At 31.6% G+C, this 19,083-nt stretch overlaps 1 protein-coding gene across 1 annotated transcript in view; it reads right to left on the bottom strand.

The window, feature by feature from the left end:
- LOC129235236 (potassium/sodium hyperpolarization-activated cyclic nucleotide-gated channel 2-like) overlaps positions 1-19,083 on the bottom strand; it is an 85,846-nt gene that overhangs the window by 14,695 nt on the left and 52,068 nt on the right. Inside the window, exon 6 of the mRNA XM_054868945.1 lies at positions 18,508-18,782. Coding sequence (XP_054724920.1) covers positions 18,508-18,782 — 275 coding nt within the window. The remainder of the gene's footprint in view (positions 1-18,507; positions 18,783-19,083) is intronic.

The following is a 19,083-nucleotide window of genomic DNA, read 5'->3' as shown; positions in this document are numbered from 1 at the left end:
AAGCTTAGGCAGAGTCCAGTGTTTACCAAATTTTTCGAAGTTTCTTTAACTCAAAGTAATTTCAGAAAATTTTTAGACAAGCTTTATTTTTAAACTTAAAGATATAACCAAGAAAAAAAAAACTTAAACTTAAAACAGTGGTTTGAAACAATAATACACAAATACTGAAAAGGAACGGCAGACACGCGGGAATATTGAAAATAAGCAACCGAAACTAATAACTTTCATACTTCTGTAATAATTGCAGAAAGTCCCTAATTTATAATTGTTACACTTTTTCCATTTCAAATCTCAATTTAAAGTAGACTTGCCATGATTTATTTTATCATTTATGCATACACAGTGAAATCCTGTAACACCGAATACCGACACAAGGAAATATCCGTTTCAACGAATTAAACTTTCAGTCCCGATTTAATTTCCATTACAATGCTTGAATTCCGCTATAACGTAATTTCCGTTACAACGAACAAAATATGTGACCCCCTTGAAGTTCATTGCAGCAGGATTTCACTGTATTTCGATTTGTTTGGATAATGTTGCATCCGTTTATCTTTCGGTACCTTAAACAACATTAGTTTGATTTTTTCCTTACTAGCCCATGAACTAACAAATTAACATTTTTCACTGTTCTTTATGCTCTTTGGAGTCAATATGACTCTTGAAATCCCGCGTAAAACTAAGAAATAGCTGAAAGGAGTAATATTTTCTACTTCTACAGCTCCTGGACGGGAGATAGGATACTCACCTTGGAGGCACAGGGTTCTCCACAGTTACCGATGAGATACCTGTAGAGTCCGACGGTGTGGGTAAAAGTAGCTATGCCGTCCATCTAAGGGGAAACACTTCACTGCTTAGTAAATGCGGGCGATATTATTTAGACCATCGCCCCTGGGCTATCCTTGCTCGTTCGACACATGTAAGGGACTTACTTCCCTTTCCTTTCACCGCACGAGTTAAATATGTTCTGCCTTAATTCCCAATACTCATAAGGGTGGAAGTATTTCTCCTCAAAACAGCTGATACGTACAGTAATCAGCATGTGCAAAACCACCAATAGAAAACGGATTGAAATTGTTGTACGGAAAGGGGCAAGCAACTTTTGCAATCAACAGGTTTACATAGCAAATGTGTAAGTTAAAGAAAGATGTTATTTTAATATTTCTAAACGTCTTTCAACTCTAATTACTCCTTACAATATTTTATTAACGATTTTCAAGAGCTTGTTTAATTATCTTCAATTTGTTCATTGAAGTACGATAGTTTGAGACACAAATGGGTATATTACTCGTAAACTAAAGAAAAAAGTGTCAATAATTTGACGAGATAATGTTACAGATGTTGCAAGAACTTATATCAGGGGTACCGGCGAGGGGGAGAGAGAGTTCATGGCTTGGGCTGCGCCATTGAAATTCCAAAGGCGGGGATAATTTTAGGGGGTTTGGACCTAATTATTTGTGGGGTCTTGATCTTGAAGAGATAGGGGTCACTTCGTAACATTTGATGGGATGCTTCCATCAGATTCCCTTGTCTTGACGCTAAGCTCCTGCTTGCGGATTTCTTTTTTGGTAGAAAAATAACTCTTTTACCTCAATTAGAGCAAAAGCACCAATTGAAGACAGAAAACATAAATAATTCCTAAATGTTGAAAATTGTTTGAACTGGGCATAAATTTAAATATTCATTTCTGTAATCTCAAGTTGCATCACTTTATATAGCAAGTGTTTTTTTTTCCATGCACAAGATTTTGTATAATGAAAAGGCAGCGCTATAGCACTTATAAGAGGTTTTTTACAAAGTAAAGCGCGCATGGTATCAGATTTAAAACCTATGAACGTAATGATAATTCATTCTAACAAAATTTGTTTTTAAGATGTATTATTATTCAATTCATAATATGTTCTTAAAATTATGTTTGCGTGTTTATAATCGGACATGCAATTTGAAATATACGGCTCTGTTTGAAGGAAATAATGTTTATATAAATAAATTATGCCCGGCATATTAAAAATTAAATTGTGTTCACAAATTAGTTATGAGGATCCTGAATTCTTAATTCAATTTATGACGCAAAGTCAACTCCCTAGCCAGCACTATTTTATACAGCTATTCGTTGGTTGATTATAGCTTACTAGCGAGAGAACGACACTGAATTATATTGCTACTGAAATACTTTTCTTCATTCGAATGCAGAAGTTAAAAGCATTATTTGGCGTCTGCTCAAAGATATATGACACAAAATGTTCAATGTTTTTAACAAAAAATCCTAAAAGAGCCTTTGGAATTTCATGAAGCAAAAACCAAAACTGATTAACTTCATCAAAAGAAGTATTACATTAATCAAATCTTTAGTCTGAATCAAGCTTTAAAAAGCTTTGAACTCCAATTAAAAGCATTGCATTACAGGTAAAATATTCCAGTGAAACGGTTCAAGTTAAAGTAGTATTGCAACTACTTTGTGAAAATTGGTCATAAAATATTGACAAATCCACTTCGTACTATTGCAAGAAGTTGAACTGGAAGCAGCAACACGTTCCTCAATATACAATTGTAGGATCAAGATCACTTGATGCTAGATGTTGCAGAAAAAAATCAATCGACGGTTATTAATATGAGCTTCGAAGAGGGTTATCTTTTAAATACATTTGCAGGCATTAAAATTAGTAAATTAATCTGTGCGATTCAAAACCCATTGATAAGGTTCAAACATTTCTAGAAGAGTTTGCGTTTCTCTACGTGCTGTAACTGCTACTATTATTTGTATGAAATTTTGAAGAAATACAATAGAAGTGATTTAAACATAATATAAAATTGTTATTAAAGTATTCGTCGAAAAGGTAGATAAATGCTGTCAATATTACTGCAAAAAAGTAAATGTAACACATTTTAAAATGGGCAATTGAAGATGAAGGCTAAGGTTGATGTTAAATATCACATACTAATTGAAAGCCATCACTAAAGTAACGATATTTTAAGTATTACTTTCAAAGAAAGCATAGGAAAAGCTTTTTTTTTTGACATGTATAGATACTATTATTAGTAAACTAATTTATAAGGTGTAAAATCCTATATTGAGGGTTGCAAAAATTCTGGAAGATTATATATTCCTCTATTTATTGTAATTGTTATGATATTAATGTTATTGTTATTTTGAAATTTCTTTTTAATACTTGAAGAGAATTAAAAGGAAGTGATCGAAAAGAAATCGAAATAGAAGAGAAACAATTAGCATTCAAGACCATCAAATCACAAATTTAAAAGCACATTTTCAAGGAAGATTTAAGTTTGAACACTATGAAGTTTAAAAGGGACTGCTAGTATGCATTTAAGAAAAATGTTTGAACTACATTTCAAAAATGAAGAAAATCTTGCTGTTTACGAATTCTTTTCAGAAATGGAAAGAAGAAAATTTTAAAGAGAAATGCGAAAATAACATAAACACGTATAAGGCCGTTGAAATAAACCTTATATTTTTTAGAAAATCTAAGTTTCATATCATGTTCACTTTCAGAATAACGTAATGAAATATTTTAAAAAGTTACTAGTAGATCATAATGTGAAATGCAATAAGACTTTCCAAAGCTGCTTCTGTGTTCCTCAAATGCTGATTTATTTTCAAACACTCGTTAATAATGCAAATTTTGAATCAATGATTCTTATGAGCATTCAAAGTAAAGTTCACGTAAACTATAAACAGTCAGTTCAATGGATTCTTCTTTCAATTATTTTTTACGAAATGAAGATTTAGTGTAAGGCCAAAGTACCAGATGAGCCTTTTAACGATACGTTGACCAGGGCTTATCTCTCTTGCTCACAAGTTAAGGCGAAGAAATGCCCACATTTCAAATCGACTAACAACTCTTAAAATATTTTCAATACAGATTAAGCTTAGTACAATTTCAAGTCAGAGAAAAATTATGTTGCGAAAAACTAAAAATTACTCTTTTAATGGTTTGAGAAAAAAAATCCTTCGAGAAAACTATTCGAAAATCTACATTCTTTACTTAGTAAACAAAAATTTTCACTAATATGTGTCCTATCATTCAATCATGGAACGATTTTAAATGGGTTTTCCCATCAGTTTACTTACAATGTAAAAAAGAAAGAAAAACGTATTCTGATTTTTGAACTTACTTTTGCGCTCAAAATTAATCCAAATTTGATATTTCAACTGAAAAATCATCTAGATTTTTTTTTTTGTTACAAATGTTGTAATGTGTTCACAAATAACGTGGATTTAGTTTTTATTTTATTTCTTCTTTCTTTTTAAGAACTCTATTTTAAGTTGCTAGGCAGAGTTTTTTCCCATTCAAATTGAATATATAATTCATTACACTATAAGTATAAGTAATCTTCCTTATTATGCTGTATCTATTTACTTATTATAAGCTCGTTATAAATACAACTGTGTACTCAATGAAGTTATTAGGCTCATTTTTTAAATGTTTCAAGCAGTTATTAATAGAACAATTCTCTCAAATTTAGGTTAGTTGAACTATACAGCATATTCCAGGCTATTCATATTTAGGACGGGATGTAAAAAATAAAATTTTTAGTTGTATTTTGAATTCCTTTATATTTTTTATGATTTATTCTTACTTATCTGGAAGATAGTAAAATAAATGATTGACGTATGTTTCTTTAAAATGTGTTAGTCTTGGTTGGGCTCCTAGTACAGGTGCCCAATTAATTGTGGTTGAGTTCCGTACAGAGAATTACTTAAAGTTCACGCAAAAGGGTCAAGAAACAGAGATTAGAGATATTCTTCAGAAATAAATAATATATCCACACCAATAATTGATCTTTATAGGAATTGATAGTCTTATAAGTGTACTGCTTTCGAATCAAATCTTCAGAAATGATTTCTCGCATAAATAAACAAATCATTTAACACAGCCTCAACAATACAAAATTGTTTAGATTCTACAGGGTCTTTGCTCTTGGATGCAAAAATTAGCATTCTGTTTATAAAATAAATTTGACAATGTATAAAATTTAAACTTATTGACTGAAAAATATGTTTAAAAAATCAATGGTTCTTAAAAATACGCATTATTATTAACTCTTTGTTACCTCCACAGAAAATTTACAATACTGTATAGCAAATATTTCTTTTTAATTTCTGTTTCAGTTAGATAACCTTGGGACATTGATACATTATTGTTTTTCTCCAAAATTCATAAAGGCTCTAAAAAATTCTCAGAAATGTTAACCGTTGCTTACTTACTAAGAAAATATACTCTGGACGTTTTTTATTGTACAAATTGTGATGTCTAATATTTCAAACATGTACCACTTGATTAATAAATTTTATTTTTTAACAATAAAATGACACAATTAATTTGTATCAATTGATAAGACATCGTACGTAATGTTTTCAAGAGAGAAGTATTGGGAAATGCATATCATAAATCTGCATAGTTTGTTCTATATCACACAAGTTACATTATTTACAACACTAAAACTCGAATTAGGATATTCACAATGAAGTGCAAAATCTGAAAAACTTGCATAATATGTAAATGAAAGTGTACTAACATGTACCTTGTATTTTATAGTCATCTGCAGAAATAATAATAGCTTTAGGTACTCATAAGTTTTAAAAACACGCTCTGAAAACTTTTTCCATGTGAAGTATACTAAAGTTAACCTTTTCAATTTCTGCAAAAAGTGGTTAATATCATAAAATATATCTGCCTTCGCACAAACATTTAACACTATTACCTCCAGTGAAAAAGGAAAAAACAATTACTTTTGAATGGGTTTAAGTAATGTAAGCGTGCGTAATAAGGTTGGTGCGCCAAATAAAGTTTTTTATACAGTATAATAATAATATTTTGTTGTTGACTACAGACAACGTTGCTTTGTAACTTTGTTAAACTTCGATGACTCCGAGTTTTACCGATTAAAATCAAATGATATGTAAGGCATGCTTCCATAACCCAAATGCATTTTTCTTGTAGCAAAACATTACCAAATTACCCATGTGTTTAACCTTACAAATATTTCGTTTCAGGTACGATTAAAAGTTTTAAACGAATGTCTTTGAGTCTTATTCCGTTTAAAAATTAAACACAGCGCAACATCCTCTGTTGGAGAAGTGTTTTTGTTTTTGTTTTTCTTTTGGCTGGAAAGCAAAATATTACCCATTCTTGTATAGTATTACCAAAATTGATTACAGATGATCCAGTAACTTTTCTTTATCGCTGTTTTAATAATCGAGTATAAAGACCTTCTACAAATAAAAATTATTAATATTATTTTTTAATTTTTTGAGGATTAAATCAATAAAAATTAATCTATCTTCTAGTAAAATTTCTTGCTCTGAAATACATAGATTAATAGCCAAGTAGAGATGTAAATACTAAACGGAGCTAATGGTAAAAAGAAAACTCAATTAATTTCTGATTTCAGATTAAAAGTCAACGAATAGTGAGGATTAAAATTCATGTAAATCAAAGAATTCAACAAACATTTTTTCAGCAGTAGAACACAGAACAATCAAATTAAATAGAAAAACGTATGCTAAAAAAAAATGATAATTTTAACTAAGGTATCTTTACGAATTTTGATTTAATTTAATATCCGTCTAGTAACAGATTTTTCTTCCGTATTAATGTTTTAACGTCTTATTGGATAAGTTTTTGCTTTATCACTTCGCCAAAATTGATTTTCTTTATGAAGTGGAAAAAGAGTTTGAAAATAATACTTCATATTTAAATGAAGAAAGGAGCCTTTTAATATTTAAAAAAAAAACCTTTTATTGTTATCGTTTAACTAAACTATTATACTATACTTACTATGACTCTAATACACTTAAATAATCTGCACTTTTCAAAACTTTGTAAAAAAATTTCGTTTCAATAATATCATAACCATTTGACTACTATAGTTCAAATAAGATTAGCCTCGTTTTGGGTTTTGCGCGATTAAACATGAAACAACAGCTGTAAAAGAAAAGATTTCTTTTTCAACAAATACTTGCTTATAAAAATTATAAATTGAAATGGTGAATGATAAGGATACGAAGAATAAACAATAGAAATTCCTAACACATCATGTTGTTACAAAAATTTCTCACATAGATTTGAATGCATAAAGGAAAACAAACTGTTCATAATTATTTTTAATTAGCTGTGATGTTTCTGTTTATCGTAACATCGACTTATATTTATTTTCAAAAATGATGTAGAATTTTTAATATTAAAAGAGCACGCATTCCAAGGTTTTGAGAAGAATTTACTTACATAGTTTGATTGGAGGATCATAGTTGTCGCATAAGGATTGCTCTCAATATTTTTGTGTAATAATTGTACTAAGAAAATAGGAAAAAAAACGGGTTCAAGACTTGGAATATGAAGTATTAATTTTTTTGCTGCATCAAATGATGTGAAAAGTTGTCAGTCTTATCAAAATCTTATCGAATCGTTTAATCTTATCGAAAATAAAACTAAAAAAAAAAGATGATTGAAAAAATATTTTTCTTGCTGTCTTGATTTTTATTTTAATTGAATTCATCTCGATCGCAAATTAATTTCTCACTTGAGAGACAGTGTTATAACCATTTTAAGAAAATCAAATAAGAAACTAAATCCATTTCTATGTCGAATTGAAAACTATATATAATTAATGTTTGTTTTTTATTTTAGCTTTCTTAATTATTACGAAAAAATAATTAATTCAAAACTACAAAACATATTTTAAAACAAATATTAGTGTTTTTCCAAGTCCTTTTCAAAAAAAGATCAAGTACATCATGTTCACTTATATTTACAAAGAGAGAGAGAGAGAAGAAATGTAAAATATACTAAGAAATACTCACACCTAATCGCGGTTTAAAAAATTATGAAAAATCCTTATTATCAAACACCTATACATCTTCCGTGGGAAAGTAAACAGCAGTATCTGCATAAATGAGTTTTCGGGCTATGTGAAGAAACGCGTTTTGGATTCAATATTAATATAACAAAAATGCTGGAATTAGACATTTTTTTCGCGCTTCTTTTTCAGTGGAAGCCAAAGAAGCAAGCTTGTACAGTAAAGCTAACGCAAAAAAAGATGACAAAAATGAAAAAAAAAAAATTAATGCAGTTACTGCCTTTTAGCAGTCCACGGCAGAAATGTTCTTCGACATATTCAAAACATAAGTTTGTTTTACCGAAGAAATGAAGAATAAATCTTTTTTTACCGAGGGCCATTCGTCCTCCGATGATGCTTACTTTGTAATTAATTATTAATGAACTCTTTGTTAAAGTACTACTTCATCTTGATTGGTAAAAATTTAAAAATATCCATTTCTTGTCCAAAAAGTTTTTCAGTTTTAACCCAGTAAAACCATTTTAACGGAAGGAATAACATGAAAAACTCATAAGAATGATTTTTAAAATATAAATGCATAAAAATGCATTCTTCTACAAACTGAAACATTAAAATTTGAAAGCAAATATGTCGATCATTTTTATGCATTTTTTTCCTTAAAGTCAAAAAAAAAAAAAAAAAAACTTTATGTTTTTGGTTTTAATGTTATAGTTACAATATACGATACGTTGAAAGCTCGGTTATTATATATTAACTTATTAGGGTGAATAGCAATAAAAATTAACGCACAGTTTTTAAACCTTTATTTTTTCAGAAAAATTTCGAACAATTTTCTATTTCTTCCTTGTCTTAATTTCTCAAAAAAGAGTTTCAAAAAGTAGGCCAGTTTTGTTGCTTTGGACAATATAGCATTTTGTTTTATTTGAAATATTTTTGCTTAGTAAAAATTAATAAAACCAATGAGATTATTTAGTTAAGTGAAAGAAAAATTTATTGGCTCACGTTCATGTTCTTGGATATAAAAAGGAAACAAATCGCACAAGTAAAGCATGTATTCTTTTAATAATTGTGGATTTTTTTTTTTACCTTCATCAGAATCAAAACTGACAACGAATTTAATAGAGCAAGAGCCCATGAGCGCCAGACCTACTTCAAAGTATAAAGGCCCAAAATTTTTTTGCATAAGCACATCACAGTAGGTAAGAAAGATTCGCTCTTATTTAAGCTGAGTGGCTCTGACTTTGGCAGGAAACAAGTAGCAAAAGTTGCGTCAAAAACTGAGTCAATCCGTGTTAAGTGACCTTGTTGTCTCCACCCGACCATCTTCGATATGAACGAAACTTTATTGAGGTGCACAGACATGCCTTTGAAACTCACCTATACAAGTTTTCAGCTTCCAAGACCCAAATCTTGAGGATCTGGGACCGATAAAAAAACGAGCTGATGTGTGTATCACATGAGTTCCTTTTACGCCAATTTAATGATAATAGTTCCTTGGAGTAAGCAAAGAAACTTTAAATATTTTAACCCCAAAGTTGTTGCGAGCTGAAGCAAAGAAAAAAAAAGTTTTATACAGATTATATCGACATTTTAATGTGATTCAATGGTTGACTCTCTAAATATCGCCAATAGTGGCCGAAATAAAATCAGAGTTGAAAAAAAAAGAAAAAAACGCCAAATTTGGCGCCGAGATGGCGAAAAAACTTGCCGACCAAAAGCTTGGCGATATATCACCAAGTGTTTGCCAAATTATAACACCAGTTGAGCTTGCATTGAAATTAACAATGATTTTCTTTCAAAGAGGTGTAAAAGACCCCATTTGGAACATCCGAATGCAGCCAAAAAGGGAGGTGCACAACTTTACCTCACTAGAAGTCTACGTACCAAATTTCAACTTTCTACTACATACCGTTTTTGAGTTATGCGAGATACATACGCACATGCGCACATACATTCGTACATACGGACATCCCTAGCAAACTCGTTGTAATTAATTCGGGGATTGTTAAAATGGATATTTCGGGTGTCTATACGTTCTTAGACATACATCCGCGTGTGATCGGGTTGGAAAAGAAAACTCAAATGTTCATTCAGGAGCGAGGAAAATGGAAATTAAGGCTGATTTTTGGGTCTTTTTTTTTTTTTTTTTTTTTTGCGAATACAATACTTACTTTACTTTGTAGAAGGAAGTCAAAAAGAGCTTCAAAATGGCGAATCAGCTTTGTGAAACGAATTGCCATGTTTAGCACGATTTCCCCCCATTGTAGGTCATTTTGGAGTTCACTTTTTTTTTCTTTTTGAGGTTTCCTAGATCCTCATGGTTTGTGTCTTGGAAGCTGTAAATTTGCACAGATTAGTTTCAAAGGAATGTCCTCCAGATCAGAGATAATTGGATAGGGACCAGCAGGTCACTTGACATGGAATGAATTTATGTTTAGCTTTTGCAGCAATTCTACGCACTTTTGCTACCTGTTTCCTGCCAAAGCCAGCACGGTTCAGTTTAAATAATATCGAAGCTTTCTTCATTCCTTCTCATATCGAACCTTTCAGGACATCACAGCAGGTATGCTGTGATGTGCTTACGCAGAAAAACTTTTGGCCTTTATACTACGACGTAGGTCTGGTACTCATGGGCTCTTGGACAATGATACATACATTAAAAGGTAAAGTAATAACAAATAAATGAAACAAATAAAAATTTTATTTTGTATTCATAACATTAAACTCATTAAAAAAAAACATTTCTAAACTTATGATAATCTCGGTGGTAACGTAGTTCCGTACTCACAATACTTTTATGTGCAACAATATCACAGGACAAAACTCGGGATTTAAAGCATGCAGAGAGGAAACCAATGTTTACTGTGAACGCTAGGCGAAGACAAAACGGAGGGGGTGATACTTTTGGACTAGAGTACACATGCGCTGCTTTCGATACATAGTGCAGGGCATTAGCTGGATTGTTTCGCTATGTGAAAGGATAAGAAAGAGTGCAAGATAGATAGAGTGTCGAAGATGCGAGCAAGGAGATAAGCCTCTGGTTGGGCGATGGTTTTTCTCACAATCACAATATAATAATAATAACATAGATGGCCAGCAAACTTCACTTAGATTACAGTTTTTCCAACTCATTTCAATTTTAAAATGTTTTAAAAATTGATTCGTTATTTTAAATAACGATTTTTTGATTGTTTTTCACAAAAGTACAAACATAATAAGCGGACTGTACGTACATTTTTCATTACTTCTCTTTTAACTATTATTTAATTAGTTCACTTTTAAATTCTTTAAAGAAATAATTTTTATGCAGATGAAGTGAAACATTAGAATTTTTGAAGAAGTTGTATGAAGGAAATATTTTTAATAAAGAGAACGTTTAACAAGTTATAAATAAATCATAGTATTTATTACTTGTATAAGGCAAGACTATCTTATTTGAGTGTTGTCGGATTCAGTAACATGTATTTTTCATGATATTTAAAAAGAATTCAATTTGGAAAATACACGTATAAACTATGCTTTAATGTACTTAACTCACTGGAACAGTATTTTTAAAAATCATGCTCTTTTCATATGCTTTTATTTTAAAGTTCACGAAGACATGGCTGCATCTTTGAAATGGTTCTATGCTTTTTCAACAATATACGAGGCAGTGAGAAGCAAAGGGATGCAAGTGGACTATTTTAAGTTTCGGGTAAAACGCGTTTAGAGATCAGATCCTAAGTAGGCTTTTATTGAATTTTTTTTTCTAAATTATGCTACACAGCAGCACCACCAGGGCTACTAGTACAATCTCTTGTCCCAAGACAGAGGAGAGGTTCACCTACCTTTTGTACTGGTTATCTCTAAATTTTTAGTTTTGCCACTTGCATACCTTTGCTTCTCACTGCCTCATATGTATATCGTCACACATTTATACTTCATATCTCACCAAAAAAAAGATCCTTTTTTTTTTTTTTGAAAAAGGAAAGAAAAAAAAAAATAGTACACATTTGAAGAAAGCAATGATCACGCAAAAAAATATTTCAAAAATGGTGATGGTTTATTGATAAATTTTATGAAATTCTACAAGCTATAAACTATTGTGCCAAAAGTAATTGGGAAATGTGTTTCTTATTTTTGTTTGCTGGCCAGTGAACAATTTACGAAATCATTTTTACAAACACTAATATGTAAGCAGTATAGTAGGAAAGTGCTTGCAAAGAAGTCGAAGCAAACATACTTACCAAAAAAATAGGAGGAAAAGATCATCCCGTATAATGAGAGAAAAACATACTCATGAAAAAAACTCCCTAGTTAATTTTCCACAATTTATGTATCTACACGTCATAGAACATCAGTGCGTCTGTCTGCAATCGCATCTCCTCTGAACTAGCCATGTCTACCAAATCAATACTGGTACCGATAGATACAGGACCTCCAGGGGAAGCCATTCCGCCTCGTCTCACCTCTCTAAAACTTAAGTGGCCAAACTTCCAGCCCTGAGGATGTCCTGGGGGCTCTTCACCCTTTTTTGTCCCCTGGACATCAAGGGCAATAAAACCATCAATTGTCACCCGCCACAGGTGGTGAATGGGGGTTGGCGAGCAAAGCCGGCAGGGGGCGGAGCCCTTCCAGTTCTCATACACGGTTGAGAAGAGTCCACATTTCTTTTGCTCAGAGTTTTTCAATTACTTTGCATATAATGTTGAAAAGTTTTAGCATGCGGAGGAAGAAAGATCCGATAGTCACATGCATGCCAAAAGTCTAAAGAAAGATATGCGCAAAGAAACAAGCAGCTAGTAAGCTAGAATGATGTTTAAGTAAATACAGATACGACAGGGAATGAGTTACTAAAGTGAGTGAGTTATTCTAAACTACCTACAATTTGTTTCAGAATGCTATTCTAATTGTTTTGCTAATGTAACGTACAGTATTTTTTACTGTTTTATTTATGACATGCAAAGCATTAAAAATGGGCAGATTGTTAAACATTTTTTAAAAATACCTCCAGATTTCATGTAAAAATATTTTGTTTTACCTATTTACTACTATTATGATTGCAATGGAATTGAGTAGGCCCTTTTCTTTTGTTCAATGTCAATGATAACTCCGTCTAAATATTACTCAAAAAATAAAATGCCTAATCATTGTGCCTGGAAGAAATAACTGATAAAAGGGGGGCGGGGGGTTCGAAACGAAGAAGGGTTTTTTAAATTGATCTAGGAAAGAGTTATTGAATGCCTAAACCGAATGAGAATGAATTATTTCAGGTTGTAAGTAATCAGAATTCTTGTTCTTCTAAATAAAAATCTAAACATAAAGCGCATAAATTGTATCACGTAGTTTCCCGTTCCGTACACATACATTTTTTTTTTTTAAAGTTCAGAACTAATTTTTTAAAGATATAAAAAACGAAGGATAATATACAATAAGCAAATTTTAAGGTTCTTTTTTTAAAACATATTTTTGCATTAAAAAAATATTATGTTTGAAAATTATAACTTGTATGGATGTGGCATTTAACTGAGAAAGTTCTCTCTGAAAACGAACAACCGTCATAAATTGAAATTTCTTCCCGCGTCTTGACAGGGCAACAAAACAGACCTTTCCCGATCCAATCTCATTTCCCAACGGAGATGCCTTTTTGCATTTCTAATCCACGAATGCATTCGGGTTAGTGGAACAGATTCCATTTAACCAAGTTGCATGAGCCAGATGACTCTTCGGCTACAGTCAATACTGAATCAATTTCATGCTGATTTTCGTCTGAAGATTCGTTCTTTATGCAGTCGAGACTCGTCAAGTTTCATTTTGTACTCCAAAGAAAAGATCGGGCTTTTATTTTTCAAAAATTCCACTCATCTAATGGTGAAATAAAAGAGTCTGAAGAACGTAGATCCTTTATTTATGAATTGGGCACTTTTTTTAAGCAATAGGAATGGGATACTTCTTTTAAACACGATGTCCTGCTTATTAACAACAGAATTTAGTGGTCATTTATACTTCTTAAGCAATAGGATTGGGGCACTTCGTCTAAACACGTTGTCCTATTCATTAACGACAGAGTTTGGTGCTCATTTATACTTTTTTAAACAGTAGGAATGGGGTACTTTTTTTAAACACGTTGTCCTGCTTATTAACGACATAATTCGGTGGTCACTTATACTTTTTAAGCAATAAGAATGGGGTACTGCTTTTAAACATGTAGTCCTACTTATTAGCAACAGAATTTGGTGATCATTACATGGTAGAATCCTGGGGCAATATGTAAACGATAAAAGTCTGGGAGAATTTTAAAACGATAAAAATATGCGATTATTTCTAAACAATAGGATTCCTGACTATGTACAATGTACATACGCTAAACTATAGTAATATCCATACATAAAAGCCGGGACAGGGAAAATGTATAACTGATTAATGTTTAACTGAAAATATAACTCGCGAGTACAGAGAGGCATCCCATGAGGAGAAATTCGAATCGATATTACCCCCAGAATAGTTAAAGGAATGCTTTCGAAATTTTTTGCTTTCGATTTCATTAAAAAGTGCAAAAGTAAACAGAATTCTTATATCACAGTATATGTTTTCCTCATATGCATACATACAAGTTTACTTCAAAATATCAAACAAATATTTACAATCTAAAGTTAATAATAAACGAATCGAATCATGCGAGTTAAAATATCGTTATTACGTTTTGCTTTCAAATAAAAAAACATTAATTTTTTTTTTAATAAACCCAATTTAGTTTTCTGATTTCTGTTTTCTTATTCATTTATTGTAATTCCAACTAATTTCGCAGGAACAAGAATTTAATCTGGAGAAATCAAAGGGGTCCTTTTCAAAAGTCTTTTGTCTTACGCCCAATCCCACGCAGACATGTTTTATATCTTTCTTTTATTTCAAATTCCCCGTATTATGCCTTATCTATGAATGAAGCATTGACTATACGTCAAAGTACATTTAATTACACTTAAGTCAGAAAACATAGACGCAACTGATGAGTACATTAATATTTTTCTATTTTTTATAAACTAGTATTAGCTTTTAAAGTTTTTATTTAAAATATGTTTTAAATCTTTGAATTTATGAGCTAAAACTCCATCTTTTGTTTGGATTTTTATGCATGATGGGATACCTTTTAATTTATGAAATACATTAGCCATACAGTTTCATAGTCAAACATTTTCTCCTTGTTGCAATTACAATTAGGGCAGGGAGAAGCAAAGGGATGTAAGTGGGTATTTTCAAGTTTTGAGTAACAAGCGTTTGAATATGATCCATTATAAAGTTTTTTAAAATCATGCTGTATAGCAGCACCTACCAGAGTTTATAATACCATCTCTTGCACCCATGGTCTAAGTTTGCACCAAGACAGAGGGGAGGTTCACCTATCATATGGACTAGACACCTTCAAATTTTTAATTTTGTCCCTTTGACCTCCTCCCTGCCTCAATTAGTCAACTAACAATTCCAAGTTGGATTCTTAATCCTTTCAAATCTAGTGGTTCAAAGAGTTAAAAACTAATCATCTTATTTCGACATATAGTATGTTATTTTTAACGAGAACGAAAAAAAATCTTTAAATGATAAACATAAAGAAAACAAGTAATTCTGACATGGTGCTTTCCTTAAGAATACTTAGGTACACTGATTGATAGTAATTACTTTATATACTGTTTGAAAAGAGTATTCGGTATAAAGTAAAAATGCTAAAAAGTTTACGTTTTTAAGAGGCCAACAAAAATTGCGTAAGTTATACACATTAAGCTATGTTCAATGTTATACATTTTGTGTCAAAACACATTTGAAGATATGTATTACTGCGGTAGTGTGTGTGTGTGTGTTTTAATACAGTGGAAACACGCTCTTGCCTGATTTCTTTTCTCCGGTAAATCCTATAACCGGATTTAATGAGCTGTTACCAATGCATCTCGCATATTGCATTGTTGTAATATTGCTTATCTCAGAATTAAATAGAGACTTTTAAAAGCGAGAGGGAAAATCGTATTGGTGATATAATTATTGATTTTGGCATATGAAAACAAGAATAGAGTAGATCAGGGCATGTTTACGCGAATTTTTTTCAATGAATTTTCTAGTTTTTATGTTTTAAATTAGGAAACTTTAGACTTCGTGGTTTTATGACAAAGTTAATGGAGTCAAAATTTGTATATTCATTTGTTGCTCAGTTGTTTTGAACCGCAAAGACATTATTTTTGAGTCCAAGTCCGTTGCGTAAACTTGCCCCAGACACAGAGCAAGTTTACGCATCGAGTGGGGAGGGCTTACGCTTATTGAATGTGATACCAAGAAGTAAGTGAAATATATATTTCACTAAATTTAAAGGTTGGTGCATTATTAACAGAAACTATTTAGTCATCTTCAGTCTTATACGTTTTTAATTTTTTTTTAATGAATACATTTAAAGTTTTGTTATTTTTTAAATTTGGAGTCATATGATACTAATACACCACTGGATGTTTTAATTTATTATGAAACACAGCTCGTTTTCAACTTAACTTTTGGCGTTTATGTTTTGAAAGTAAATGAGAAAAAATATATGGGGGAAAAAAACTATATTTCAAATTTACTTTTGCATTTATTTTTTCAATTCAGATGCCTTGAACTTACGATCTTTATGCGAATCACTCCAGTTGCCAACTAAAACGGGCAGGAATGTTGTCACTGTAATAACATACCTGAGTTCAAATTAAAACAAAGTAACGGTACTTATCACCGTACTTTCTAACTGTTCACAAAAGAAGTCCGAAGCTATGCTTTTTTTGTGGCTCAGTTACTCAAAGCTCTCCCTATCTCCTCAAGTACAAAGATCAGATTTTTAATTCCATATAGCTATGTAATTTTTTAACTTAAACACTGGAATTGAAGATTCAACACAATTATTTCTTTTATGTTTGTCTATATAATAAATTTCCCAGTTCACAAACGGCATTTTCTTGCAATCAAAAGTGCGCTGGATTTTTCGCCGTAGCGCAAAGAAATTATGTCTGCTTGGTTTATTTGAAATCATATAAATTTTTTTAGGCAGTCAACGAATTTTTTTTTTCAACCGTCCTTCCTTAAACTAGAAAACATTAGTTTCAATGATTGAAAATAATTGAATGAACTAATTTCACGTAACATAACTATCTAGATTAACTACCGAGACTCGTAAATAAAAAAAAATCTATATATAAACATAAAACAAATTTAAATTCATATGTAAGCTGATTTTAATTGAACACAACAAATTTCAGTTTAATAAAACGGCATTTTCAACGAAAGTAATGGGTAGACAAGCAATGGCGGGTCGCCCATTGAAAAACGCCCCAAGAGAAAATTATCTTTGTTCATTTTGCAGTTACCTGTGAGTTCCTTTGGAACTAATAACGCGGCGTCTAGACATTTTGAGAAATTTTTTAAGGGACCTGTCTAATGTTGTGGGTAAATAATATTGGTAAATCTTAGAGGGTTTTAATCTGAAGAGTTTTTGAAATTAAAAAGTAACATATTTGCGTTGTACCCCCCTGGTATGTATCCACGATACCCATTAATAAAAACGGTACATGGTAAAAAGCATTTGGAGTTACTAAAATTGTTGTATTCATTCCTGAACGACGAAAGACGTTGCGAAGTTGCATACGAAAATTCCCTATGCATGTCACAAGTTTTAAATCGCCTAACGTGCGCTTTGTTCTATTATTTTTTATGTTACAATGATCCTTAAGTTCGCATTCATAGTGTATCTGTCGCACTTCACTCTTCTCGAGGCATATTTGCACACATTTTTCCGCACATTTGGTACATTTATCCGCAAATGGCAAACCTCAATCAAAATCATAAACTCGAGACGATGCGCAAAAAAAAGATTTTGTTCCTTAAAACTCTTCCCGCTAATAATGTTTTCCTACAGAATACTGTACAAGTGAAAGTAATGCATTTATGATGTGATTTCTAGTTTGACATTTAAAAAATTTAATAAAAGAACGACCTTGAATTCGATAATAATAATAAGATATAACTAATTATATATTCTATATTCGCTTCTCTTTTCTGAGCTAAGTGAGCACTATTTACTCGAAGAAATTTAACCCACGAAATAGATCTGTTCTTCAAGCCTATAAAATATTGCAGTTTTTATATGTTAATTAGCAACGATATAATGATTAGTTTCTTATTTTCAGTAAATGGTAAAAGTTTAAGAAGGAAAAATAAATTTTTTTGGCGGAAGCTATTCGAAAAGGATTTTTTACAGATGATATTAGATGCTGTTAATTTTGAACTTTAGCTTTTATATTTTTATATACATATTATGCTGAGCGTATAAAGATTAGTAAATGCATGCATCGCGTTTTAGTTTAATATTTATTAGTTTTAAAGTATTCAAAAGAGTGTATTCAATACTTTGCACTTTTTATAATTCATTAGTGTTACTTCTCTGTTTATTCTCAGTACAAAGTTATTGTTTTACTTACTATTTTAAAAATTGCTTGATTACGTGAAAACCCTTGATATGTAAATTTACTTTTGGAAAGAGTGAAAACAATTTTTTTTTTTAATTTTACTGCTTGCACTGTAAGATTAGTAAGATAGTAAAGCCTATTTTAACTTAATTGAACTAAAGATGGGAAACATGTTTGAAATAAAACGTATTTTCTGAAACAACATGGCATGAGAAATGATATGAATGAGACGACTTACGTATACTTCTTCCCACTGACTGACGTATCGGACAAGTCGGGAGAGCCTGAGCAGCCTGAGCAAGGACAGCATCTTCGCGAGTCGGAGGATGCGCAGCGCCCGTCCTGCGTGCAGCAACTGGACGTTCTCCTGATAGTCCTGATTGAAGATGAGGAAGATGTAATCCAGCGGGATGGAGCTGATTAGGTCCAGAAAGAACCACGTGCGAAGGTAGTGCCGAGCGATCAGGCTCGGATCCAATATCACCTGCTCCGAGTTGTCTTGGTTCATGATACCTGCAGACGAGAAATACGGTTAACACAAGCATCTGATTTACGAGTCATTTTCAGTGAACAATAACAGCACTGTAAATCATAAAACATTTTTTGAACATGAACACTTGTCTCCTTTTGTTAAACACTTTGAAGCACACTTTTTGGAACCGTTTTCAGCTCTCCTATTTAGCCAGCACCTTTTTTGAAGACTTTTTGAAAGTCTTTTAAAACAGTGACGCGTGTCCCCTTTCTAAAAACACTTTGAGGCTTGTTGTTCTTTTCTTTCCTTTTCTTTTTTTTTTGAAATGATAACTTCTTATGG

This window comes from Uloborus diversus, chromosome 2 (genome assembly GCF_026930045.1).
Source record: "Uloborus diversus isolate 005 chromosome 2, Udiv.v.3.1, whole genome shotgun sequence".
NCBI classification, from domain to species: Eukaryota; Metazoa; Arthropoda; class Arachnida; order Araneae; family Uloboridae; genus Uloborus; species Uloborus diversus.
This window is presented reverse-complemented; position numbering and strand designations above follow the sequence as displayed.